At 65.1% G+C, this 26,174-nt stretch overlaps 8 protein-coding genes across 8 annotated transcripts; 3 read left to right on the top strand and 5 right to left on the bottom strand.

Annotated features, from left to right (window-relative positions):
- Positions 1 to 445: 445 nt before the first annotated feature.
- JCM10292_005101 (sugar porter family MFS transporter) lies at positions 446 to 3,022 on the bottom strand (the record flags this gene model as incomplete). The annotated part of the gene is made up of 12 exons (XM_076646000.1): positions 446 to 709; positions 772 to 854; positions 979 to 1,070; positions 1,141 to 1,182; positions 1,266 to 1,458; positions 1,529 to 1,571; positions 1,639 to 2,034; positions 2,131 to 2,175; positions 2,294 to 2,640; positions 2,711 to 2,722; positions 2,809 to 2,843; positions 2,979 to 3,022. 12 exons carry the CDS (start codon positions 3,020 to 3,022, stop codon positions 446 to 448), a joined length of 1,596 nt encoding a protein of 531 aa, XP_076508279.1.
- A 1,913-nt stretch (positions 3,023 to 4,935) lies between these two features.
- Positions 4,936 to 5,864, top strand: SYN8 (syntaxin; the record flags this gene model as incomplete). The annotated part of the gene is made up of 3 exons (XM_076646001.1): positions 4,936 to 5,303; positions 5,371 to 5,519; positions 5,602 to 5,864. The coding sequence occupies 3 exons, from the start codon at positions 4,936 to 4,938 to the stop codon at positions 5,862 to 5,864; spliced, it is 780 nt and encodes a 259-aa protein (XP_076508280.1).
- An 879-nt stretch (positions 5,865 to 6,743) lies between these two features.
- Positions 6,744 to 11,117, top strand: RPO41 (DNA-directed RNA polymerase; the record flags this gene model as incomplete). Its single annotated transcript, XM_076646002.1, has 4 exons — positions 6,744 to 7,817; positions 7,874 to 9,820; positions 9,876 to 10,577; positions 10,641 to 11,117. 4 exons carry the CDS (start codon positions 6,744 to 6,746, stop codon positions 11,115 to 11,117), a joined length of 4,200 nt encoding a protein of 1,399 aa, XP_076508281.1.
- Positions 11,118 to 11,938: 821 nt separating this feature from the next.
- On the bottom strand, positions 11,939 to 14,595 carry JCM10292_005104 (uncharacterized protein; the record flags this gene model as incomplete). Its single annotated transcript, XM_076646003.1, has 3 exons — positions 11,939 to 12,464; positions 12,547 to 12,984; positions 13,082 to 14,595. The coding sequence occupies 3 exons, from the start codon at positions 14,593 to 14,595 to the stop codon at positions 11,939 to 11,941; spliced, it is 2,478 nt and encodes an 825-aa protein (XP_076508282.1).
- A 742-nt stretch (positions 14,596 to 15,337) lies between these two features.
- Positions 15,338 to 19,396, bottom strand: JCM10292_005105 (uncharacterized protein; the record flags this gene model as incomplete). The annotated part of the gene is made up of 3 exons (XM_076646004.1): positions 15,338 to 17,249; positions 17,306 to 17,622; positions 17,681 to 19,396. 3 exons carry the CDS (start codon positions 19,394 to 19,396, stop codon positions 15,338 to 15,340), a joined length of 3,945 nt encoding a protein of 1,314 aa, XP_076508283.1.
- Positions 19,397 to 20,403: 1,007 nt separating this feature from the next.
- JCM10292_005106 (uncharacterized protein) lies at positions 20,404 to 22,986 on the bottom strand (the record flags this gene model as incomplete). The annotated part of the gene is made up of 2 exons (XM_076646005.1): positions 20,404 to 21,714; positions 22,120 to 22,986. The coding sequence occupies 2 exons, from the start codon at positions 22,984 to 22,986 to the stop codon at positions 20,404 to 20,406; spliced, it is 2,178 nt and encodes a 725-aa protein (XP_076508284.1).
- A 442-nt stretch (positions 22,987 to 23,428) lies between these two features.
- JCM10292_005107 (uncharacterized protein) lies at positions 23,429 to 24,567 on the top strand (the record flags this gene model as incomplete). Its single annotated transcript, XM_076646006.1, has 3 exons — positions 23,429 to 23,809; positions 23,898 to 24,019; positions 24,108 to 24,567. 3 exons carry the CDS (start codon positions 23,429 to 23,431, stop codon positions 24,565 to 24,567), a joined length of 963 nt encoding a protein of 320 aa, XP_076508285.1.
- A 100-nt stretch (positions 24,568 to 24,667) lies between these two features.
- JCM10292_005108 (YoaK family protein) lies at positions 24,668 to 25,977 on the bottom strand (the record flags this gene model as incomplete). Its single annotated transcript, XM_076646007.1, has 7 exons — positions 24,668 to 24,726; positions 24,832 to 25,026; positions 25,083 to 25,092; positions 25,166 to 25,180; positions 25,241 to 25,319; positions 25,382 to 25,634; positions 25,695 to 25,977. The coding sequence occupies 7 exons, from the start codon at positions 25,975 to 25,977 to the stop codon at positions 24,668 to 24,670; spliced, it is 894 nt and encodes a 297-aa protein (XP_076508286.1).
- Between the last annotated feature and the right edge of the window lie 197 nt (positions 25,978 to 26,174).

Genomic DNA, 26,174 nt, shown 5'->3' on the forward strand with positions numbered 1-26,174 from the left:
AGGAGGCGCCGCCGCGTATCACACGGGCTCTTCCGCGGAAACGCTGTCAACACGGTCCTTTGGCGACCAGGATTTCTAGTCTTCTTGCTGCACCCGTGCGTATCATAGCTTGTGATTGGGCGTGTAAAGCGGACTTCATCACTAGAGCCCTATGCTGACGCATTCGGGTATCCGAGCAGATCCCCATGCAGAAGAGCCATGGCGGTGTCGGATCTTTGTCGAGCCGTGCGTCGCGCTCTGATCTGCACAGTATGTCGAAAGAGCACGTCCACGTAGAACAGCGAGACCGATGCGGAGAAACGAGGGCATGCGAGATGCGAGTCTTGCACGGGAGGCAATGTCTACGAAAGGCGCGGGACATCTAGATACTTAGGACAAGGATTGAAGGTGAATGTGGACATGGTGGAGTGGAGCCTACTGTAGAAGAGAGAACAGTGGCGCTTGTCTAGACGAGGTCGCGCTTGGCGGTCTCCTCGAAGTGGCCCTTCTCGCCGACGTTCTTGGCGCCGCCCTCCTGGAACGCCTTCTTGTAGGCATCGTGGTCGTCGTTCTGGGCGTTCTCCTCGAGGAGACGGGCGCGGACCTTGGAAGCCTGAGGAGCAGCCTTGTACTCGCGGAAGAGAGCGTCGACCTGCTCGAGCGAGAGACCCTTGGTCTCGGGAACGAGCAGGAACACAAAGACGATGGCAAGGATCGAAACACCGCCCCACTGCATGACAAGAGAGCCGTTATCAGCATGTGGAGGGGCGTAGGGTGGGCGGAGAGACGCACGATGAAGAAGACCTTCGAGCCGAGGCCAGCCGAGCCCGCCTTGTCGTCAACAAGGTAGGGCGTGGCGTAGCCGATGGCGAAGTCTGCAAGGGGGCAGGAGAGGAAGGCACGCGGGGAGAACGAGGGTCCGGAGGAGCAGAGCGGTGCGAAACGAAAGCGGGAGGTCAGCGCTTCGTCCCAGAAGTCATGGAAGTGAATGCGACGCGCTGAAAAGCCAGTTGCTAGCAGTACTCATGCTCATTTGCTTAGCGCGGGTGACCGTTGGGTAGATCTCGCCGGTGACAACCCAAGCGATGGGGCTGCAGGGGAAGGGAGCGCGGGTCAGCACGGGCTTCCGCGGCTGACAAGTTGCGAAAGTGCGTGACGCACCCCCAGGTAGCAGCAAAGAAGGCAATAAAGATGCAGACAAAGCTGTAGGGAGGGAGGAGACGGAGGTCAATAAGGGCAACCTTCCTTCTTCTCCGGATTCGGGATCTGCAGAACGGAAAACTCACGCGATGAGGACACGCTGACCCGCCTGGTTGTCCTGGTCGACAACGGTGCCGGTGATAGCGACGATGAAGTGGCAGACGGCCATACCGGTGGCGCCGATGAGGAGGAGGGTGCGACGGCCAAAGCGATCCACAGCCAACAGGCCAGGGATCGTCATTGCCACATTCACGCAGTTGGTGATGATGGTCGTGATGACTGCAAGTCGGGTCAGAGTCAGGAAGGAGTCTCGAGGCGGGAGCAATAGGAGGGCAGGGCTCGAACGCACAGGGGTTACTGATGCCCGAGTTCCTGAAGAAGGTAGTGCCGTACTGTGCGTACAGTGTGCGGTCAGTTCGACAAAGCCAGACGTAGGAAGACAGCGATTGGAGAGCGTACGTAGAAAATAAAGTTGATGCCGACGAGCTGCTGGAGCGCCTGGAGCCCGATACCGATGAGCGAGCGGAGGCGGTTGCGGTTCTGGTTCTTGAAGCAGTCGATGTACGATGCGCCACCGAGCGAGCGGACGTGGTGGACCGACGCGGCAATCTCGGCGTAGTGCTCAGCGACAATGTCCGAGTCGGCCGGCGCCTGAAGGATGCGGGCGAGGGCCTTCTGCGCAGCCTCGTCCTTGCCAGCAGCGATGAGATAACGCGGCGATTCGGGCAGGCAGGCCAGGCCACCGGCGAGGATGAAAGCCCAGGCGAACTGGATACCGATCGGGATGGAGTACGAGCCCATGTCGTCGCGGTCCTTGGTGGCGTTGACAACGACGGCGGCGATCAAAAGGCCGATCTGTGTAGGACGAGAGGGGAGACACAAAGTCAGCTTCTGCTGGCGCGAGAACGTCCCGGAAGCAACGGGCGACGAGCAGGGAGGAGCGAGACGTACCGTAATCATCCACTGGTAGGCACCAACGATAGCACCACGGATGCTCTGCGGTTGCACAAGCGGAGTACAGATCAGCATCCGTCTCGCGTGCAGCTACGCCGCGAGAGAAGACCGTCTGGGCTTCTCAACACGCAGGATCGCCTCCTCGAGTCTAATGACGCACCTTGGGTGCAGTCTCAGACTGGTACATCGGAACGAGGCAACTCGTGCCACCAACTCCCAAGCCTGCGAACACACGGCCGACTACGAAGGTCGCGAGGTCGGTACCGCCGGTCTGGCAGGCGACGCCGATGCAGAACAGGACGAGGAAGCACATGATGCCATAACGACGGCCGAGGAAGTCGCCGACAGGGTAGGCGCAGAGAGCGCCGACGAAAGTGCCGGCCGAGAGGATCGAAGTGATGAGCGAGTCACGTCCTGAGGGCAGCTCGTACGGAGTTTGGGGGTCGCCAGTAGGTTCACCGAAATGCGAGAGCCAGTAACCAATCTCCTTGGTGCCGGAGATGTAGCCTGTGTACTCGCGGAAGAGGGCGTGGTCAGACCAGCTCCTTCGACAGAGCGCATGGGTCGAGGAACGGACCGGTGTCGTAGCCTGTAGCGTGGGGGAAGCTCAGCGCGCTGCTTGATGCGGCTAACTAGTCGCTTGATGCGGCTAACTAGTCGAGAGAAGGCACGCACCGTAGAGGAAACCACCGAATGCGGCAAAGCACGACCTGCGGAAAAGAGTGGGACGTGAGCCCCTCCCCTGTACATCCTGCGGCCGCGGCACGGCCTCTGGGCTGCGCCATGAGACGCGTCGTCCGGCGCTCCGTCGGCGCAGGCACGAGCAGGTCGAAGCAATCACGAACATGATGATCGGCATGCGCATCGGAGTCTTGTGAGCAACCGACATGGTTGCGAACTGTCTGTCGAAGGAGGGTGGGCGAATGAGGGAGAAGGGCAGGCGGGCAAAGGCGGCTGGCGCGCTTTTGAGTTCGCGCAGAGTCGCAGACGGGCGACGAGGGTCGAGACGAGGCGCCCGAGAGTGGTCTAGAGGAGGCGAAGCGAGAGGAGGGGCGACTGGCGGGGCTCGAGTTGGAGGACCAGGGATCGATGAGGAGGGAAAAGGAGGAGAAGCGGCACCGCGGAGCCTTCAAAAGGACGCGAGGAGAAAACGAGGGAGCCGCGCAAAAGAAGCCCTCCGCCGTCCCCGCGATCGATGAGCCCTCTTCACCCCGGATCAGCCATGCAGGCACGCGGCGGCAATTATGACGCACTGCATCGCCATTGCTCGGAAGAGGCGGCAAGACCGCACAAAGCGGCGCAAGGCAGCGGCACGGAAACAGGAGACCTGATCGAGCTCGACCTTCGCAAGTCGGGGTGACTGTAGAGGCCCTGCGAGACGAGCAGCACGACGTGGAGCTCACGTCGCAGCAAGCGTGCCCCGCGCAGACGAGCGCCTAAAAAGGTGCAAGCCGAGCTGGGACCAAGGGCAAGCGGGGTTGACCGAGTGCGTTAAACGTTTCGAGTTTTTTCTCGCCATCCGCATCTTGCCGACATCCTCGGCGTGCCCCCAACCTCGTCCCCAACGTCGCCCACGATGGTGCTCGTTCTGGGCATGCAGATTCGCCCACGCTGGGCAGCTCGGCCTCGTCGCACGGCGTTGGCACAGTGATCGTGGCGGGTCGTTGCGGCCTGGGGCTCGCATGCGGTGCTCATGGACCGTCGTCGAGGGCGCGTGCATGCGCACGCCGTGCGCCGTGCGTGCGTGGCGTGCACCGGAAGGCCTCGCCGTCCGCGACGGGGCCTCGGCGGAGGATATGCCCGCAGACGCCGCTCGCATCGACAACGGTCGCGGATTGCGCGGAAGAACGGGGAGGACGGGCCTCCTCATTGAACTCCACGCCTGCGACGGGCCGTTGTCTTCGGCGGCGAGAGCAGGAGGAGCAGCGGCCCAGGAGCAGGGGACATACAAGAGGCCAAGGAGCGCAGAGAGCGCGCTGGAAAGGCCACCACATATTGCCCGGACGACAGTGAGCCGCTCAGCCGCTTTTCCGCCCGAAGCGCAATGAATGCACCGGGCCATTTGACCGGCGGGTGATCCGCTTCGCGTTCGCCATAGGTATTCACCTTGTATTCGAGCGATCCTCCAATACAAAAGGAATTTTCGCGGGCAGTCCGCGCCGCTGGAAGCCCGCAAGCAACCCGGTCCCGCAAGCCCTTGCGCAAGCCAGCGTCGGAAGCCCGAGCGCTGCTCGAGGCGCGCCAAAGGCGCGCGCTTCTCGGCGCATCTTTGCAGACGGAGAGAGCGGATAAGCCTGGAGCGAAGGACTTTCATAGGGCAACAGAAATTATCGGGTGGTCTGCGCTGGTGTCGGAGGGCTTCTTTTGAGAGGAAGCGTGGCCGGACGAAGCGACGCGCCGAGCCAGGGAGGTAGGCGGGGACACACAGCAGCCGTCTGCTTCGATGGACGGTTCGCCAAACGTGCAGCACGCGAGTGCAGCTCCTTGGGCGCAGCTGCTTGTCGATGGGCGAGAAAAGGGACGAGGAACAGCTTTGGACGCAGAGGGGGGAAAGATTGGGGAAAGACGAGAATGAGACGAGCATCACTCCTGGCACTGCGGTACGTGATGACGAGAGTACACAGCCAAGCGCTTCATCATATACCCAGCGATTCTTGACCGCTGCCCGACGCACCAACCACCTGCCCATGCTGCCCTTGCGAAGCGGAAGAGGGGACGGCGCCTGTCATCGCCGCTCGTCCCTCCTCCCCTTGCAACGCTGCTGTCGAGAGAGCTGTCGAGCTCCTACAGAACTCTGGCGCCATGCCCGCACCACCGCCGACCGTCTCACGCCTGTCCACCATCTCGACGCAGACGCTGTCAAGCTGCCTCGATCTGACCCGGCTGCACCAGCTCGAGATGGCTGCGCCGGCGCACCTGAGCACGACGATACAGCGGAACCTATCCCAGCTCGCGCGCGGCATCGCATCGCTGGAGGACGCGGGCGAGACGAGCCACGAGGTCCTCGTGGGGCTGCGGGGCCAGTTCGAGCGCATCGTCGGACTCGTCGAACCGCTGGGAGTCGTAGTCGAGGAACGGTTGAGGGAGCCCGAGGCGGCAGGCAAGACGGGCAGGCTCGTCGAGACCGACGACGAGGCCAGGCCATTTGGCGACGACGACAGCGACGACGGGTCAGTTGCTAAATCCTGCATCTCATTCAAGCTGTCGGCGGGACTCACAGCTACAATATATGTGCAGACTCCCCGCAAAGCCTGCAAAAGCGGCGCCGCACGTCGCGATCCCCGTTCATGACGACCGCAGAGACCTCGCACAAATGGAAGAAGATGAGGAAGAGATGGAGCGGGCCAACAACGAGGTGCTGCAGATGCAGAAGCGCATGATGGACGGTGCGCTGCGACTTCAGAGCCTGAGATGTGGCGATGCGAGACCTGACTTGCTCTTTCCTGCACTTCCCGCTCGTGTGCGCAGATCAAGACACGCAGCTCGACTCGCTCTCGTCCGCCATCTCACGACAACACGCCCTGTCGTTGCGTGTCGCCGAGGAGCTCGAACTGCACTCGTCGCTGATCGACGACACGGACGAGGCGCTCGACCGGACAGAATCGAACCTGCGACGAGCGAGCGGGCGACTCGATCAGTTCACGCAGCGAGCGCGCGAAACGGGCAGCACAGGCCTCATCGTCGCCCTCATCATCCTGCTCGTCATCCTCATTCTCATTTTCAAGGTGTGAACGGTTGCTTCGCGCCGCCTCGCCTCCTCCCGCACCATTTTGCGTCCTCCCCGTCATCGTCTTCGCTCGAGTGCGCGCACCTTTTGTTTCTTGTCGTACGCGGTGCCCTGTTGTGTCTGTGTAGCACTCTTGCATACCGACCACTGTTCGTCCTGTATTGACTAGCTCGTCGCACACGATACAATCCTGTTTGCGAGTGCTGCAAGTTCTCGCTCGCCGTGCTTCTTCGAGCTATACACGTAGTAGCACACTGCACCATCTGCAGAGAGTCTGTGGCGAGCGGAGTGCATGTTCGGATGCGGAGGAGGCGCGGTTGTCTTCCGCTTCATCCGCCACGACTCGCTTCGGCCGAGGACTGCGAGTGCCGCAGGGTCCGAGAAGGTAGCAGAGGTTCTCACGCAGCTCTTCGTCTGCTCCAAGCATTCGTTCGGGTGGTTTCTTCCACTTCCGTCTCCGCCACTTTCGTCGGTTCCTTCGGGCCTCGTCTTCCGCCCGCACGGCTCTGTGGCAAGCCGCGAAGTCAATAGGTACGTTCACATGTCTTGCGCAACCCTGTGGCTGCTCGCATCCTCTCCTCAAGCAGCCGGGAGGTCGCCGGAGCCTTTGAGCTCGAATGAGCAAACGGACCGGCATGACCGCGTCGCTGCTCCGCGGGGGCTCACAGTGGCAGTGGCGTATGCTCGTACGTTCAGCAGGGTGCGCACGGCCCGCTGAGCAGCGCGATCCGCGATCCTCATGGTGGTCGCGGTGTGCGCGGCGGTGCACCTCACCTCCGACAGCGTTGCCCGCAACGAGCACGACATGCAAGCTGAAGGGGCGAGCTGACCAAAGTTTCACGAACAGACTAGCTCGCAGAGACGCCTTTCGCCGAGCGCCGCCATGTTGCGCTCGCAGCTCCGACTTGCCGCTCCGGCGCATCGCCTTCCGCTCTCTCGCTCCCTCACGCGCACGTCTGCCCGCCTGGCATCGGCACTTGCGGCGACTGCCGACCGCGCTCGCCATGCGCTCTACACAGTCCCCCCTCTCCCGCCCATGCCGCCGCCTTTGCCCGCCGATGTCGACCCGGCAGACACGAGCATCCACTCGACAACCGGCTCGACCTTGTCTTCGGGCGTGACGCTCGGTCACCAAGTGCCGGCGGCGCAGGAGCAGCTCGCGGTGCTCAACGCCTGCTTGGCGAGCGGCGACTTGTCCCGAGCCGAGGAGGTCGCCAAGCGCATCCGGAACAATTGGGCGAAGGGCGGCGAAGTCGGCTCGCTGTCAATGGTCCTCCCGCCCCGAGTGCATGCCGACTTTCTCAAGGCGTACTTCGTCCGAGCAGTGCAACCGCACCGCGGCCTCGCCTCCGCGCTCGGCAGCCCCCCGACTCTGACGGGTTCGTACGAAGGCCTCGGCCTTCCGCCTGCATCGGGCGCGAGCCGTGCAGAGGTCAAGCACGAGCCGCAGGCGCGTACCGTGCTGCGATACGTCCAGAAGGTGTGGGGCTACTTCGACAACCTCTTCGGCCCGGCTTGGGACCTTGTCGACCCGCTCACGAAGCGGACACGCCGGGGCCACAACGGTGCCATTGACGCGCACGTCCTCGCCGTCATGCTCAAGGGTCTCGTCGCGCTCGGGCCCGAGATCTACAACGCCTCTCCGCTGTCCGACCCCGATCACGTCTGTCGCCCGCTCACCTGGATTCTCCCGACGCTCCGTCAAATCGGCATCGACCTTCAGGATGTCGTGCGCGACCCGATCTTCGACATCGACCTGCCGAGCTACCTTGGTCCTGTGTCCCGTGACCGTGTCATCGAGGCGTTGCGCGAGACGGGCCGCGGCCGCGAAGGCTGGTACGAGTGGGCGTCGGTCCTGGACGAGCTGCAGGCCGAAGTCGACCGGCTGCGCGAGGGCCGCGCGAAGGCGCAGGAGGTGCGGAAGAAGGCTGCCGAGCTGGATCCCGTCCTCTCTTCGGTGTGTCCCGCTACTCTCGCTCTATGTGCGTATACGCGCTGACGCCTGGTCTGCAGACGTCCGAGGTCAACGTGGCGCTCCAGACGCTCCGCACCAACCTCCTCACGCTCGACATGCCCGGTTCCGAGTCGGTTATGAGCCGCACTGCCCGCCAGCGTCTCCTCGAGGAATCGTCGTACGATGCCGCACGACAGCTCTACATCCACGAGATGCAAGAGCTCGCCAAGGTCGGCAAGGATACGGAACGTGGTCTCCAATCGAACTGGCTCCAGTCGATCATGTTCGACTGGTTGCGCGCCCTCGAGCAGGTTCTCTTCAAGCAGTCGTGCGAGAGGGGCCGGGGTTCGGCGTGGGGCAAGGACGCCGATATCGAGCCGTTCCTGCGCCTCCTTGCGCCCGACAAGCTCGCCCTCATCACCATCGTCGAGCTCATGCGCCTCTGCGGCGGCGGCAGCGAGGGCGTCACTGGCGGCATCAAGGCTGCGCGCGCAATCCTTACTGTCGGTCGCGCCGTCGAGAATGAGTACCACGCCGAGGCGCTGAAGGAGGGCTTCAGCAACAAGCAGCTGCAGCAGGAGATCGATCGCATCTCGGAGCAGGGCGTCATCGGCGCCGACGGGCGCCTGCAGAACCGCAGTGCCGAGGAGTCCCTCGGCATTCTCTGGCGCCGAGAGCTCGCCAAGCGCGAGAAGGAGGGCGACACGTCGTGGCGTCCTACATGGACCCAGACGATCCGCGCCAAGGTCGGCTCGATCCTCGTCACGGCGCTCATGGACGTCGCCAAGGTTGAGCGCACAGTTCGAGTGCCTGATACGGGCGAGGTCATCACCGAGCTGCAGCCGGCATTCTCGCACGCATACCAGTACGTGCGCGGCCTCAAGCTCGGCATCATCAAGGTCAACCACGCCGTCGCCGAGCGCATGGACCAGGACCCGCTCCGCATCACGCTCCACCCGCGCTTCCTCCCTATGCTCGTCAAGCCCAAGCCGTGGCTGAGCTGGAACAGCGGCAGCTACCTTCTCCACACGACTCAGATGATGCGCATCAAGGACTCGGACGAGCAGCTGCGCTACCTCCAGCAGGCGTCCGACAACGACCGCCTCGACACGATCTTCAATGGTCTCGACGCGCTGGGCTCGGTTCAGTGGAAGATCAACCGCAACGTCTTCGACGTCGTGTCGCAGGTCTGGAACTCTGGCGAATCAATTGCCGACATTCCCGCGAAGGAGGCGTTCGCAGAGCCGGTGAAGGCGGAGGTCCCCGAGAACGTCGCCAAGGACCCGCGTGCACGAGACAATTTCCGCCACCGCGTTCGCCAGGCGCTGCAGGCGCGGCGCTCCGCGCACTCGACCCGCTGCGACCTCAACTACAAGCTCGAGATCGCGCGCGCGTTCCTCGACGAGAAGTTCTACTTCCCGCACAACCTCGACTTCCGCGGTCGCGCCTATCCTATCCCGCCCAACCTCTCGCACATCGGCGACGACATGTGCCGCGGCCTCCTGTCTTTCGGCGAGGCCAAGCCGCTCGGCGAGCGCGGATTGCGCTGGCTCAAGATTCACCTTGCCAACCTGACTGGCTTCGACAAGGCCAGTTTCGATGAGCGCGAAGCGTTCGCGATGGAGCACCTCGACGACGTCTTCGATTCGGCCGACAAGCCTCTCGACGGCAAGCGCTGGTGGCTCAAGGCCGACGACCCGTGGCAGTGCCTCGCGACGTGCTTCGAACTCGCGGCCGCCCTGCGCTCAGAGGACCCGCTCAAGTTCGAGAGCTCGCTCCCGGTCCACCAGGACGGCACTTGCAACGGCCTGCAGCACTATGCTGCGCTCGGCGGCGACCTCAAGGGCGCGCACCAAGTCAATCTCGATGTCGGGGACCGTCCTTCCGATGTCTACTCCGGTGTCGCATCCATGGTCAACGCCATCATCGACCGCGACGCCGAGAGTGGCGTTGCCGAGGCGATCCTGCTCAAGGGCAAGGTCACGCGCAAGGTCGTCAAGCAGACGGTGCCTCCTTCCGCTCGCCCGTGACCGCGCGCTTTACTCACGCGCTTATACGCAGGTTATGACCACGGTGTACGGCGTCACGTTTATCGGCGCGAAGAACCAGATCCAGCGCCAGCTGAAAGACCGCGGCGACATTCCCGCCGAGAACCTCTACACGTGCTCGCTCTACCTCGGCCGCCAGGTCCTCGACTCTATCGGCGACATCTTCAAGGGCGCCACGGGCATTCAGACGTGGCTTAATCGCTGCGCCCGTCTTATCGCCAAGTCGATCCCGCCGCAGCGCATTGAGGCCGCGCTTCAAGCGGAGAAGCCAAAGAAGAGTCGTCGCTCGGCGGACAACTCGCCCGCGCCGACGAAGCGCAGCAATGGGACGCAACTTTCCCGCATCCCGAAGGAGCAGATGACGAGCGTCATCTGGACGACTCCGCTCGGTCTTCCCGTCGTCCAGCCTTACCGCAAGCCGAAGAAGCGGCAGGTGCAGACGGCGCTGCAGACTGTGTTCATTGTCGACCCGTCGATCCCCGCCGAGGTCGACCCGCGTGCGCAGGCGACCGCCTTCCCGCCCAACTTCATCCACTCGCTCGACGCAACGCACATGATGATGACTGCGCTCGCGTGCAAGGACAAGATTGCCTTTGCGTCGGTGCACGACTCGTACTGGACGCATGCGTGCGACGTCGACGAGATGTCGACCATCCTGCGCGACACGTTCGTCGAGCTGCACTCGCAGGACATTCTTGGCCGCCTGCGACAGGAGGTTTGTTTCTCATGCACTTGCATAGCAGCGCGTTCAACGTTCGCTCACTCGCGCGCCCTGCAGTTCATCGACCGGTACGCTGGTCATGTCGTGCCGGTTTCGAAGATCCCGCCCGGCCTCGGCGGCGATGCCACTTCGGCAGGGACGGTCGCATCAGCGGCCAGCGGACCGGCGAAGAAGGAGGATGCCGCTCTTGATGTCATCTCTGAACTCGAGGCCGAAGACGGTCCTGCCGGCTTGTCGCTCTTCGCCCAGTCGCAGGAGGTCAAGCGCGTCACCCCTCGCCAGGCGTCGACGACGACGACGAGTGTCTGGGACAGCGAACCCGCTGCTTCCACCGACGTCGAGGTGGAGGGCGCCATGGATGATCTCTGGCGCGGCAAGACGTCCAACCACACCGACTCGAAGCTCGTCCTCCTCTCCGACGTTCTCCCTCCCGCACCGGGCAAGGGCGACTTCGACCTCTCGCGTGTCCGCGACAGTTCCTACTTCTTCAACTGTGCGTTTTGCGTCATTTCACGTCCGGGCTCGCAAGGCTGACACGACTCCGGCATCGCAGAATTGTCATCTCGTTCGCATCACCACTCCGCGGTTTTTCCCTCGCATCAGTCGTTCCGCCCTTTGTGCCATCGCCCTTCTGTCGAGTCTTGTGACATCCCACCCTGTTGCCTCCCACTAGAAAAGGGCGTTCGTCCCACCTCGTTGGACCGCTCGCCTTTCGTTCTCCCTTGCATTCGCTGCCCTTGTTCGCCTACCCACGCACTCGTCGCGATACCCCCCTCTCCATTATCTTGCCTCGAATGCCACTGCAAGACAAGGTCTTGCTTCACCAGCGTTGCAGTCACTCGAAGGGCGTCTTCGTGTTTGCGGTCGGCCGCGACGGCTTCCTGGCACTGGTCACCTGATCCAGTCACGAAGCGGCGAGAGCTGGGTACAGAGCAGTGCTTTTTCGCTGGAGAAGATTGAGAAGGTCGTCGGGCGCAAAGTGGCTGCGGTATCCCGCGAACGGCCAGCAATGGGGACACCAGCAGCTCAGGGAAGTCGTGCTGCGGGCAGAAAGAGGCGGCGCTCTCCGCGCCAGAGGTGTCGCAGTGCCAGGTCGACGGATGTCGCTCGTGGCTCCGCAGCGCGAGAGCGATTGGGCCTTGCGAATAGCTTTTCGTGCTGAGCGCGCCGAGCGCCTCGCCGCGTGTCACTCGAGACGGACAGATCATGAGAAGACAGGTTAGAGATACACGATGCAGTGACGAACGGAGGAAACAGATGGCAATGGAGGGCAGAGCACATTACGGATCGACGGCCTAAGACAGAGAGTTTGCCCACCAAACACACGCACACAGCAGACAAGATACCGCAAGACATCAAGTTTCGTCCATATCCTCCTCCTTGAGCGCCTTCATCCCTTCGATCCCCTCGAGCATGGGCGTCCATGCCCTCTCTCCCGCTCGCGCACTCCGCCCACCACCCAAGCGGTGCTCGCTCTCGGCGCCATCTTCGTCGTCGTCGCCAAGCAGGTCGAGCCCGAGCGCCCCGCCCGAACCCGAGTCTGCGCTCGAGCGGCGCGCGTGGAAATTGAACAACGCGCCAGGACCCCCGGCGGGCGAGTCGAGCGAGAGGCCGAGTGCCGACGAGTGCTGCTGCTGCTGCTGCTGGGCGAGCGTGTGCGGCGAAGCGGGCGAGTTGGTCGAGTTTGTGCGCGACTGCGACATCGAGAGCGAGGTCGCGCTGCTCGGCGGGAAGGACGGCGGCTGCGGCGGGATGAATGCGTTGTGCAGCGCGTGCGAGTCACTTGACGATGAAGACGAGAGTGCTTCGCGCATGGCGGCATTCTGACGCTGTAGCTCGGTCGATTGCTGCTGTTGCAGCTCGACGATCTGCTGCAGAAAGCTGTTTCCGAACGGGTAGACCGGAGTCAGCAGGAGTCGAGTACGATACCACTACTGTGAGCTAGCGGGACCGCCGCACGCACCGAATGTAGTCAACGCTCTTGGCCAGCACGACGCCCTTGTTCGGCTTGTTGAGCGCCGCCTGCTGCTGCGCCGAAAGCTGTTTCCCGCCCTCGCCAGCGAACCCTGCGCCGGGTGCACTGGCCGGCGAGCCGCTCAGCACGGCCGCAGCGGGTGGCGCGGGGCTCATGAGGCTGAGCGTGCCGATCGCCGGGCTCGCCGCGCCCTCGGCGCCTTGCGAATCACTTCCCGCTGTCACGCCCTCGACGACGGCGCCGAGCGCGGTGCCGAGCCCGCCCGCGAGCGCGAGCGCAGGGTCGACGGTGCCCGGCGCGGAGATGAAGGCCTCGGGGAGGAGCGTCGCGAGTTCGGCGATGCGGTCGTTGATGTTGTCGCGGCGTCGGCGCTCGACGGCGTTGTGCGACTCGCGGCGCTTGCGGCGCTTCTCCGATACGGCGTCGCTGTTCGAGTCGAGGCATCGTGAGAGGCCGTCAGTTCGTGATGCGCACAACCAGATTGCCACGAGCGGGAGAGGCACAAGCAAGAAGCGAGACGCACCCTTTGCCCGCGTGACGATGTCCATCGAGGTCCTCCTCCTGCACGTCCGCCAGTCCCTTGCTCTTCCTCCCTGCGCTGGCCGCTCTCTCGGGCTTGTCCGCCGACCCCGCCGCGCCCTTTGCGACAGCGGACGGCCGCGCCTTGACGCCGCCTCCCGCCGTGGGCGACCTCCCGCTGAGGCCCGTCGCAGGCGGCGCGGACCCTGCGCCGCCTTCGAGCGCAGAAGTCGGCCGCCAGCCCGTCGCAGCGTCGCTCTCGCCTGCGCCGCCGCCGCCGAGCATGCCCGGAATGCCGAACCCGTGCAGCGCGGGCGCGGCAAACGCGCTCGCGAGATGCTGCGGGTGGTGCTGCTGCGGGTGGTGCTGCTGCGGGAACCAGCTGCCCGAGTGATGCTGCTGGATGGGCAGGGACGAGGGCGTCCCGCCGAGCGAGGTGGTCGGGAAGGCGGGGAGCGACATGGCGTACAGCGCGTGCGCCGGCGCACTCGACGAGGTTTCCGTAGAAGAAGGAATGACGATCGCTGCCGAGCCGTGTGCGCCCGGCCCGCCAGGCGTGCTAGCAGCCGTAGACCCACCCGCGCCAGCCGGGCTCGGCGCATCGTCCTTCTTACCGCCCTCTGCACCGCGCGAAGACGGCGAAGGACGATCGCGGTCGTATCCGGCGGCAGACGAGCTGCGCCTCGCGCTGCGCGACCGGCTCTGCCGCGGCGCCTTTCCAACACCGCTGCTGCGATCGCTCGCATTCGTTCGGGCAGGCGGACGTCCCGTGCGCCCAGTGCGCTCCGTCGAGGCCGAACGCTTGGACGAACTGCCTGGTGCGGCGGCGCTGGACTGGCCTGCAGAGGTGGACGCGGCGGGAGCAGCGGGCGGCAGGAAGGCTTCTTGCTGTTGCTGCTGGTGCTGAGTGTAGTAGGACGGCACGCGGTCGAGCTGGAGCCGCGGGCTGAGCTGCTGATTCGGCTGCAAGGCGCTCGCCTGGTCAAACATGGGCGATCCGAGGAAGCCGTTCGCACCCGCTCCTGCCCCGCCCCCTCCTGCCTGGCTCGCCGGTTGGCCGCCATTGTACTGCTGCTGATGCTGCTGGGAAGCTGCCCCGAGAGACGCGAGGACGCTCTCGAAGTCGAGGTCGGCGTCGGAAAGGCTCGACGCTCCCGCACCGCCCGCACCGGCGCCGAGACTACCGAAAGGCATGCTTCCAAGCGATCCGAAGCCGGCATGGGGCGAATGATGTGCGTGCGGCTGGGCCTGGCCGGTCAAGCCGAGGAGGATGGCAGGATCGATCCCGCTTGCGCCCGGCTGGCCAAAGGGGTAGGGGTGTCCCTGCCCGAGGGACGATGAGAAGCCCGTGCGAATGTAGGCAGCGGCAGAGCCGGGCGGGGCGGAGGCGGCGGGCGAGGAGGACGAAGGGTTCGGGAGGAACGGCTGCTGGGTGGGGAGGGCAAAGCCGTGCGTCTTGATGGGCGCGTCGCCTGCGGTCGAGGCAGGCTGCGGCGGGTGGCCGTAGAAGGCGGCCATCTCGGCAGCTGTGCGCGCTGGGCTGCGCAGCGAGGGCGAGGCGACGAGGACGAGGCGAGGACGCGGGAAGAAGCGGCGGGGCGCAGACGAGACGAGCGCGGGCGGGACTTGTTCGAGTGGGTGCGCTGGCCCGAGCAGAGTCTGGTCGAGGGCACGCTGGCACTCGCAGGCTCGCGGTAGCTGCACGGCGCAGGCGAGGGCGCGTCGCTGGCCTCCCCCGCCCTCGCTGCTGCCCCCCGCGCGCGCTTGCCCCGCCGATCTTCGCCCTCGTCTGCATCGCGCTGCAGGCCACCTGAGGCCAAACTGCAGGCTGGGACACGCGGCTGTAGATCGACTGGTGCTGCCTGCCGCTTGCCCTGTTCCTTTCGCACCCTCCGCTCCCTCCCGCTCCGTCTCCTTCTCCTCTCGCTTGCTTGGGGCTCCAGCGCTACAGGTCTCATCACCACAGGCCTGCCGAGTCCCGTGACCGCTCTGCGGCAGCCTCGCTCATTGGTCTGATGCCGGACTGCTCTCTCGCTTGACTCTGCACCGGGTCTCTCGTGGCCGATTGCCTAAGCTCCAATCTCCCGAACAGGCAAAGACAACGCTACGGAATGGACCGACGTGCACGCGTAAGATGAACGGCAGGTATAACATGCTACAAAGAGCGCGAGAAACAGGGATATCAAAGCGGGACGATGCTGCGAATTGAATGCTACACGACAAGGCGGAGAGAGGAAAGGAGAAGAACAGGACATCGCGCTCAAGTAAACCGCCCCGTCTCGTGCGCCCCGCCGGCTTCGCGGCCCGCCTCCGGCGACGCTCCATACGCGCTCAGCGAGAGGCTGTCGGCGCCCGAGGCGTACGAGAGCCGGAACGGCGGCAGGACGGGCGGGCCGCTCAGGTTGCGCGGGCGCACCGTCGACGGCGCCGACTGGCCCTCGTCCACCGCGCCGGCGCCGACGCTGCTCCCGAGGCCGAGCGACGACCGCTCCGAGACGGTGTCGAGGCGGTCGGGGCGCGGTCGCGCAGTAGCAGCCGCTGAGTAGAGGCTGTCGTCGGCGGCCGCCTCGTCGGGCGAGAGGCGCTCGATCCGCGCCGCCGACTGCTCGACCGCGTCGTGCGCGTCGACCTCGTCGCGCGCGGCGCGCACCTCGTCCTGCAGCCGCGCCGAGAGGCGCTGCCGCTCGGCGTGGCCCGCGCGCAGCTGCGCCTCGAGCGCGGCGGCCGAGTCGAGCGCGACGGTCGAGCGGTCGACGCGCGGGCTCGACAACGACAGCTGCGACGACGACGACGAGACGGGCTTGGACGAGAAGGCCGAGAAGTGCGACACGAGCGGGGGGCGGCTCAACGTGCTCGACGTCGGAGGAGGGTACAGCTGCCGCGGGGGACTGCTCGCGTCGATCGTGAGCGTCGGAAGGACGGGACGAGCTGCGCGCGGCGGGTCCGCTGCGAGACCAGGAGGCAGAGCGACGTCCTGCGACGGGAGAACCGCCGGTGCGAGGTGCTCAACCGCTGACGCGTCCTCGTCCTCGTCGTGCCCAAATGGCCTCGAGCTCATCCGCCGATGCAGCCTCGACTCGCCCAGGTCACTCTCCGGCGCATCACAGCCGGCAAAGCCGACCGTCTGCGATGCCCGCCGCGGCTGCACGCCCGACGCCTGGCTCGCGCTCGCAAAGGTCGCCACGGGAACCCGCGGCGGGCTCGGCGTCGCCGGCGAGAAGTGGATGAGCGGACTCGCGCCTGCGGCGTCGGGGCGCGGGAGGACGTAGGACGCCGCGCGCGCGAGGAAGCTCGTCGGCTGCGGCTGGCGCGCAACCATCATCGGCCCGCCCGGCGCATACGCCGGGTCGAGCGCGGCGCCGCGCTGCGAGAGCGTCGCGCGGCGCTTGTGCGAGTCGAGCGCGCTGCGCTCGTGCGCGTGCACGGCCGCGGGCGAGCCTTGCGATTCGGTCGCGCTGCTCCAGGGGTCGAGCGGGCGCTTGGCGGGGAAGGCGCTCGAGGAGTAGCCGAGAACGTATGGCGACTTGGCGAGGAAGGGTGAGAACGTGGGCGTCGACACGCTCAGAGGCGTAGAAGCAACGCAGGCGAGGATTGCGCTGCGGAGACGGCGCTGCCGGCGCGTCCGCCATGTTGCCAGCGCGATCGACGGTCGGCGAGACGAGAGCGTCTTGTCGGCGTCAGGAGAGTCGGGATGGGCGGGTGCAAGGTGTTCGCGCGACGAGTGGAAGTAAGCCGAGTAGGAGTCGGCGCGACGGCGGCCGAAGAAGGAGAAGCCAGCGAGGCTCGATGCGAAGGCCGCGACAAGGACGAGCGCGAGACGCCATGCCGCCCATGCTGCATTGGCGAGCAGGACACCGCTGGCGAAGGCACTGAGCGTGCCATCGCTGTCGAAGTACGCCGAGTCCCGCTCGGTCGTCGCAGTGGTAGTCGAGCCATAGGCCGTGGTGCTGTAGAGGAGAAGGACGGCGACGGTGATGCCGGCGCGCGGAAGGAGAAGGAGGACAGTCGGCCAATTCTGCCGATACCAGCTCGAGGTCTCCTTCACCCCGTCGAGCCAGGTTGAACCTTCGACAGCCTGGGCAATCGGGCTCGCCGAATGAAAGGGGGCGAGGCGAACTCGCCAGAGGAAAGAAAAGACGCTGTAGGAGCGTACGCAGGCGAGGTTGTACGATCTGCCGGGCCAGAGCGTCAGTACGAGCATGACCGAGGGGAGGAAAGGCGGACGTACGCAGCGCCAGCGTAGACCTTCTCGATCTCGACCGCCTGCCCGCCACGCGACCAGTGCGCGAAGTAGTCCCGACCGAGCTCCTTCCAGAGGAACACGACGAAGAACCACAGAGCCGTGCATGTTGCGTAGACACCCACCGCAACCCACCAGCCGGTGCTGGCCTCGATATCTGGTACGCCGACGAGTGCGCGCGAGGCGATGTTGCGAGTAGCGGGGAGGGATGGGTACAGGGCGAGCTGGCAGAGGAGGTAAAGTACGTTGTAGTCGAGAAAGACAGTCACAGGGACGTGTGCGAAGATGGCGAACGGGTAGAGGAGCTGTGGAATGCCGAGTCAACATGCTGCGAGGTCAAGAGCTGCACGCATGCGGACGCACATGGAGAAAGCGAGGGAACCAGCCCTGAAAGTCGCACATCGACCAGTCCATCCGCTCCGGACGGCACGTCGTCTCCCGCCTCAGCCGCTCCCAGTCCCCGTCCATGGGCTCAAGCCACGACTTCTCGCGCTCGGCCTCGCTCGAGCTCGAGCTGTCCCGGCTCGAATCGTGCACGACGACCTCGACTTCGGGCGCAGTCCGCACGGCTCGCTGGAAGCGAGGTTTTCTGCGCTCGCTCGACGGCCGGCGCATCGAGCGCACAGGCGAGGAGAGCATGCTGAACAAAGAGGGCCGCCGCCTCGCCGGCCTCGCGGCCGAGACGTCTTCATCGGTTGCCTGGTCCGCGCCATCCGCTGCGGCGGCCGTTCTCGCAGACTGGTGACGTTCGTCGTCGTCGTCCGTATCGGTGAGGGAAATGCTGGGTAGCTCGCTCAGCCGCTTGCTCCCACGGCGAATCCTCGGACCTGCCTGCACCTCCTCGACCTCGGCGTCGTCGTCCGAAAGGTATGCGGGCTCATAACTCGTCATGCGCGTGTGCCGCGATTTCGCGGATCTCGCGCTGCGGAGAGCCTGCTCGGCTCGGTGCAACGAGGAGCGGGGAGGCGTGCGAGGTGAGCGAGGCGAGCGAGGCGGAGAGGCAACGGCGGGCGGAGCGAGGCTGTCGACCGTGATCTGCCGCACGCGCGAGCGAGTACCGCGCGGAGAGACCAGTGTGTGCTCGTCGACGGCGCCGCTCGTCGACGGCTCGAGGTAGGAGGCGAGGCGGCGCGCGTCGCCCAGGTCCTGCCCTCCCTGCTCCTGCGCAGCCTCTTCGTGCCGCCGATGCAGCTCGTCCCACCGGCGTCGCTCCTCGCGCGCTTCAACACCTTCGGCATCGAGCCCAAGGTGAATGCGCGGCGACCACACGACTCGTCCCCCATCGTCTTCGAACGCGTTCGCCTCATCCGCCTGGAGCTGCGAGAGGCGCGAGCGCCGCTGCTCCTCTGCACCTCCTTCAGTGGGTGCACCGCGCTGCGATTCGACAAGCGCTTCGAATCCGCCGATGCTGAGGCGGCCGGGCGTAGCAGGCGGTTCGGGCGAAGGCGACGGTGCAGCGGAGCGTGGCGAGAGCTGGATGTTGTCGAGTAACTGCGGAACGGGCTTGCGGCGAGGTGAACGAGGCGAACGCGGGGCAGGCAGGGAAGGGCTGCTGGCAGGGAGGGCGGGGAGGAGACCGCTGTGCGGTGGAGAGGGAAAGACGAGAGTGCGGGCGGCATTGGGCGGCGTGGACGGCCGGCGCAGATCGCCTTCGTCGGACGGGTTCATACTCGACGGCAGAGCGGGCAGTGGCGCGTTGAACATGAGGGCCTGATCCGGGTGATCGGGTCGTCGAGGCCGCGGCGGCGAAATGGCCGAGGCACCCGCCTCACGCTCTGTGGGGCTCTCGTCCTCCGTCGGCGAGTAGTGCACTTGCTGGAACGTCGCTGCGTCTCCAGTGACGGGCGTTGAACCCAGCTGCGGCGTGCGCGGCATGTCTGGCCGTTCGGGCCGCTCAGTCAAGTGCGGCGGGACAGACCGTAGAGGGGGCGAGGAGTTCGGAGCACTGGTCGGAAAGGCGCTGAAGTGCGTCGTCGGCGGCGTGAAGGACGTGCGCCTCAAAGATGCTGACGTGCTAGTCGGAGCGAGCGGGATTGCCGACTGGTACAGCCATTCGGGCAACCCGAACGCTGATGGCATGATGGGCCGCTCACAGGTCAGGCTGAACGCACGGAGTCGGGTCCTGCTGAAGGCGTGTGGGTGCGCAGCGGCGATTCTCGTCGCTCAAGGCGACGGCGAGATGGCAGGGGTCCAAGGAGTGTGGATGCGGCGCCGGCGGGAGCGGCGCACGGGTCGGTAGTCAGGCAGCAGTCCTTGGCAGCACGGAGCGCACGCGTCTCAGTCCCTCCAGACGGCGTGGCAGCAGCAGCAGCAGCAGCAACAGCGGCGATGCGGGAAGCAGCAGAGCGCGGCGCGGCGCATGCCGCTCGCCCGAGCTGCGCATGTGCTGGACCGGCATGATGCGAGACAGCCGGTTCAGTCTCAGACGGAATAGGCGCTGGCCGAGAGCAGACGAAGAGGAGAAGTTGCCAGGAGACGAGACACGGGAGAGACACGATCGATCTCGAGTTCGCCTGCCTAGCCCGCTATCCTGCAGGTGCTTACAGTCGGCGGATGCTCGTCCTCTACGCTGTTCGCGTGCTTGCGCGGACGCACTCGTCTGGCGGTCGGCGGGTCACACTGGCATCCCATTTCGGAGGATGAAGTGATGAGGGTTCGCGGGCTGTGCACCAGCTGCTGCGCAGAAGACACAGCTCACTGCAGGTTCTGCCATCTGTCGACGTAGAAGCGCGGCTCGGCATTCATTAATGCGAGAAGCTAGCGAAGCGAGGAGTGCGACGGAGCGAACACGAGTCGGGAAGGTGCAGCTGGAACAGCGCAGCGATCCAGTCGTGTGCTCATCGCAATAAATGCTGCTTCGTAGGGGCAGCAAGGGCTTCTGCCCGAGCGGAAGAGTCCGACGAGGCCAGCGTGTGGCTTGTGTTGTTCCGCGCGCAAGTCCGCGCGGAAGCCAATACTCAGTTCACGACAATTCGTCCCGCATGCAAAGCCTCAGATTAGTCACTCTGATCGACGTGTATCGCAAGTGCTACAAACAACAGTGGAGAGACTTGAAGCGAGCTCGTCGACACAGGACAGGACACCGTCTACCACCGCCTCCCGAGCAGATCCTCGCCCCATCCCCCTCCTCCAGCCGCAAACGCCTCCAGCCCCTCGTCCACGCCGTCAATGCACGTCTCCCTCGCCTCGAGCCGCCCCAGACTCTCCCTCGAGCTGCGACTCTCGACCCTCTTGGCGTCGACCCGGACGAGCCCCGAGCCCATGCTCACCGCCTTGCGCAGCAGCATGGGCTCGTTGCGCCCCCGTCCGTGCGCGAGGAGCAGCCGCTGCCGCTGGGTGGGCGTGAGGCCTGTCGCCGCTTCGAGCGGGGAGGCGAACGGCGGTGCGGGTGAGGACGAGCGTGACGATGCGACGGACGCCGAGCCGCCGATGCCGACGGCACTGGAGCTGGAAGGGGCACCATTTGAGCCGTAGAAGAGCTGTGAGGCGCGTTCGCGCAAGAGTGACGGGATCCACACGCTGCTGAACGCGCCGGACGCGACGGATGGCGAATGAGCGAAATGCGCTGCACGCGGCGTCGGCGGAGTGCGCGGCGAAAGAGGTGGCGAGGGCGAGGAGGGAGGCAGCTGGATACCGAGACCGGCGAAGGACTCATAGCGCGGGAAAGCGCCTGAGTTGGGAAGCAAGCGCGAGTCGCTCGCGGTGTGCCGCAGGACAAGCGCGGAAGCTGGGCCGCAAGATTTGACAGGCGTCTCGTGCGAGACGGCAATGACAGGGTTGTGCGGGAAGTGGTGAGGAGGTGTCGGCGGCGAGAAGTCGAGCGAGAGGGACGACGAGTACGAGCGCGCGCTCGTCGAGTTGGCGTCTTCATCCAGGCTCGAGCGACAGAAGACGAGTTGCGGCGTTGACTCGAGCGACGACGATGCAGCCGGAGGGAACGCTTGCGACAGCGGATGCGGGGCCTGCTCGACCGTTGCCGCAGGAGCGTATGCTTCTGCAACACCCGAGACCCAGTTCCGCAGCTCGCTCGCACTGCGCATGCGCGGCGCAGGCGAGTCCTGCGCGGCTGGCAGAGGTGCGGGAGGCTCTGGCGGGATCGCGTCTGTCGTGGCTGACTGCTCAACCTCCTCGGACGTCGAGCCAAAGAGGGAGAACCACCCGCGCAGCGAGAGCAGTGACGATTTTTCCTTTAGGCTCTTGCTATCCGCTTGCGCGGCTGGCGGAGCGAGAAGCGACGAATCGGCGGGCTTTGACGGTGACGAGGAAGCCGCAGGAGGGGCGGGCGAACGGGGTCGAGTTGGCGTTTCGTAGGAAGGGGTCATGGTGGTCGAGTGTTGCGTCCGAGCGGCTTGCGGGGTGATGACCCGAGTATCGGCGTAGCCGTGTTGCTCGAGAAGCTGAAGGCGTGGACGCGCTCAATGGCTTGCCAAGGAAGTGAAGGAAGAGGGAAACGGCAAACGTACCTCCTGCAAACTCGCAAAGCTCTCCGCCGGCGCTTGTGTCGCTTCGCCATCGTGTCTCAGACGCGCGACACCAGCCGGACGAGCGCGACCGACGCCAAGGTCCCGGTAGGAGGTCTTCTTTCCGGGCGCACGGACGACTGGCCGAGCGAGTGACGGCGCCTCCTCCTCTGACGCCTTGCCCATCGGCGCCAGCGAGGCCGGCGGTGCTCGTGCACGGTGCACAGCGTCCGAAGGACGCGCACGCGGCGAGCGAGAGCTCGCTCGAGGCGGAACATTCTCGTCCGTCGTTTGCGCAAACTCGACCGCCGCGAGTCCACCATTCCCTCGGTCACTCCTCACCAAAGCGCTCGGCTCGTTCGACGTTTGCGCAACGTGGTCTGCAGCGGGCGGGGCGCCGCCCTGTTGCCTCGCTGCGAGCGTGCGGCGTTTGAGCGCAAGCTTATGCTGGGCGACTGCTGCAGACGCCGCGGGCGTGTGAGAAGCGACTTGCGAGATGCTGGGTGGGGAGGGAGTGATGGCGGAGAGAGGACGCGACCGACGCGGCGGCGAGATGGGGTGTAGTGAGGACGAGCCGGGGGGAGGGGACGAGGCGATGTACGACAGAGGACGGCTGCGGGGCGTCGGACGTGGCCGGCTGGTCGTCGTCGTACCTGCAGACGTGGACGTCGAGTCCGAGCCAGAGAGGGAGCGTAGGGAGGAGATGGCGAGCAATCGTGGTCGGGCGGGAGCAGAAGAGGACGACGAAATTGGCGGCAAGCGGGAGCGCGTCAGGCTCGAGCGCTTGTTCGACGAGTCGAAGTGTTGTCGCGGGACATCAGCAGCCGGGTTCGGACCTGGCAGAGCGCGAGCCTGCCTGCGCTTGTCTGTCCCGTCGACAGCCGGCGACCCGGCATCCGCCGTCTTGGACAGCTCGACGTTCGTCTTGCTCTTCCTCAGCCCTGCAGCCTCCTCTTCGGCAGACTTCTTCGGCGCCGACCCGCCCTTGTCGGCGAGTGTGCACTGTTCGCCTTGTTTTGCGCCTCGCGACGAGCCTCGGAGGAGAAATGGGCGGACACGAGTCGGCTGTGCCGGGGGTTTGGGTTGTGGCGGCGCGCGGCGGGTGTGGGCGAGCAGGGACTCGCTCGCGGACGTTGGCAGGCGCGGCGGTGCAGGCTGGGACGGTGGGGATTCGCGGGCGAAGGGCAGCGAGTCTCGGTGTGTGGGCATGGTGCCCTCGCTTGCCCAGGGGTAGCAGCTGGCTGTAGAGCGTGTCTGGCGTGTTGTAGAGCTCGTGCACCCTGTCTTTCTGGCGGGAGAAGCAAGTGTTGGCGAGCGAAGTCGCGTCGAAAGACGGCGGAGACGCGCCGAGGGAATTTTGCCGCACGTGCAGCAAGTCACCGAGATGTTCTTCGCTAGCTGCGCGTGGAGAAAGCCGCCAAATCATTGAAAATGACCTTATGCAGCTCCCTCGAAATACCCTTGCCGCACCAAGCTGTGCCGATCGCCTCGTCTTGCGTCGTGCTGTCATCATTTCAACTTGCTCTCGCTCTTCAATTGCTCCTGCTGCTTCGACTAGCCATTCAGACGTGTCGAGTAACGCATGCTAGCCTCGTGCTTCCCCTCGCTCTCGTCCCTCCTCGCTTTCCCCTCTTCGATCTCACCCGCCCCGATGGTCCAGCTCGACGGCACCGCTTCCGTCGATCTCCTCGTCCTCGGCGCAGGCTGGACGGCCTCGTTCCTCCTTCCGCACCTCCGCTCGGAGCACCCGCACATCTCGTTTGCCGCAACGACGCGCGACGGACGCGACGGGACCATTCGCTGGGCGTTCGATCCCGAGCGGGACGGCAAGGAGCAGTTCGCTGCGCTGCCCAGAGCACAGACGGTCGTTGTAGTCTTTCCCATTCGTGGAGAGGGCGGAAGCAGGAGGCTCGTGCAGGGATACGAGGAGGCTGTCGGGCAGAGGGTGCGGTGGATCCAGCTCGGAAGCTCGGGGATCTACGACGTAGGTCCTAGTCTTCGTCCTCCTGCTGGGGCTGCATTGACCATGTCGGTGCGCGCAGGGCGGTCCCACCCTTGCGGTGCTTGCCGTGAAGGCGGCTGCCGCCTCGTCCGATTCTGAGAAGCTTCCGCTCGCCCAGTCGCCGCTAAAGTGGACAACCCGCCACTCTCCGTACGACCGCGCAAACGCAAGAGCCATCGCAGAGGACGAGCTGCTGGGTCAGCACAAGGACACGGTCGTGCTGAATCTTGTCGGGCTCTGGTGCGTTCCGGTTGCGCCATTACGCTGCGCTAGGTACTCCTCCGGGGGATCGAATCGCTAACCCATGAGCATACTTTTTCACGCACAGGGGCGGCGCACGCAATCCTTCCAACTGGATCGCCCGCATCGCGCCGACCTTTGAAGCGCTCGAAGCAAAAGGCTCGGTCCACCTCGTGCACGGCCTCGACGTCGCGCGCGCCATTGTCGCCGTGCACCTCGCTCCGTCCCTCCCTACTGGCTCGGGCGAGAGTGCCGCGACAAGTGGGCGGGGTCAGAGGTGGATCGTGAGCGACTTGAGGGTCTACGACTGGTGGGACCTCGTCGCTGCTCATCCGGGCTCTTCAACCTCCGCCGCGCCCGCTGCTGCAGCCGACTCTGAGCCCTCCCCTCGGCGCGCAAAGTGGGTCCAGCAACTCCTCAAGAAGCACGACGTGCGCGGGTTGCCCCGCTCGGCGGTCGAGCTGGGCCGCGCCATCGACGCGAGGGAATTTTGGGAGGCGTTTGAGCTTGCGCCCGTCAAGGGGCGTTGGGAAGAGTCGAGGGCGTAGGATTCGCTGGGGCAATGTCTGAAAGCGTGTCCATCATATGAATGCAGGAGAAGCGTCTAGGACAACAGCGATCTGGGTACAACCGGGAAGCGATTCTGGTCTACTTGAGCTTCTCGCCAGGAACGAGGAGCCACGAGAGCATCGAGATGATGCGAAGGCCTGCGAGTAAAGTCCTCGTCAGATCTATCGTTTCGGCGAAGAAAGGCGGAGCACGGCCGTTCAGGGAGCTCGCGTCAGACCTCCCCGAGTGACAGCTGAACGTACCTGCACCAACACCGAAAGCTACCGCGCTCGAGCTGCCCCAGACGAGTCCCGCCGAGCACATGCCGCCGAGGAACGTGAAGAAGACGCCGAGGACGCGGTGATCGCGTGTCTTGACGAGTCGGCGCGCGAAAAGGGCCGGGTCGTTCACCAGCTCGACCCAGACGGTCGTCAGGACGACGGTGGTGCCAAGTTGTGCTGCACGCGAAGACTTCAGTCAAGCCTCCTACGACGAGAAAGGAGGCAGAACGCACAGGTCAGGCGCTGCTCAGCAAGGATTCGGGAGAACACAGGTCGTCAGTAAGTTCATGCACAGAGGTCTCACCAAATTGCGCACCTTGGACACAATGCCCTGAGGGTGAAGCACGGGGTCAGCTTCATACCGAATCGCGTCAAGCGAGGTCGCGCGTACCTGCAAACCGAGAGCCGCACTCGCGAATCCGAGCGCCGCCATTCCTGTCGCACTCCGCCACGAGCCTTCCGTGCGGTACCTGCACAGGCAATGAAAGTGTCAGCTATTGCAAGCGAAAGAATCCGCAGCCGGCAGACTCACTGCGCGATGCTCTCCTCCCCACTGTAGTGCGCGCACAATGCCGCTGCCATTGTCTCGAGTGCCATGATGAAGGTTGCCACCATGATCCACCAGCGGCGCTTCGGGCCGACCTTGTCGCCGATGCGGCCAACTGAAGTGCCGACCAGGAAAGAGAGGAGCGATGTCAGGGCCTGCTGGTCGGCCTTGTGGAAGGTAAGATCGTTCGAGCCGAAGAGGCGAGCGACGGCAAGCCCGCACTGCACCAGGTTGCCGGCTGAGTGCGACAGAAGGTCAGCTTGAGTAGGCGCGGAGAAGGCGGACGAGCGATGCGCACTCTGGAAGCCGGCCCACACATAGCACGCGAGGAACGTCGGACCGCACGTGAAGCCTGTCAGGAAGCAGTACGACAAGAGCTGCCACAGCGTCTGGCCCATATCGATGTTTTGCGTGAGGAACGACGATGCCGTTCGCGGAGCAGGCGGCGGCGGTGCGGGCGCAGCAGCGAGTACCGGTGCAGAACCTTCGGCTGCACTCGCGCTGTCCGCTGCTGAAGGAGTGTGCTCGCTGCGCTTGGTATCGACACTGCGCCTGTCGCGCGGCCGTGCCTCTGTCGCCATCTTGGTGGTCGAGGAGGATGCAGCGTCAAGCCAAAGTGGAGAGAACGCCTGCAGGTGTAGCGGCTAGCAGAGAACAGAGCAGAGAGAGTCAAAAGCCCGGCGCAGCAGGATTAGCAACGCGGCAGCCGTCCAAGCACGCGATGCCGGGAGGAGGCACCTTTTGCTCGCCGGGAACTGATCCGTGGAGAAGCCTCGGA

The sequence above is a fragment of the Rhodotorula paludigena genome (genome assembly GCF_050403205.1).
Source record: "Rhodotorula paludigena JCM10292 DNA, Rt_paludigena_JCM10292v1_ctg3, whole genome shotgun sequence".
In the NCBI taxonomy this organism is placed as follows: Eukaryota; Fungi; Basidiomycota; class Microbotryomycetes; order Sporidiobolales; family Sporidiobolaceae; genus Rhodotorula; species Rhodotorula paludigena.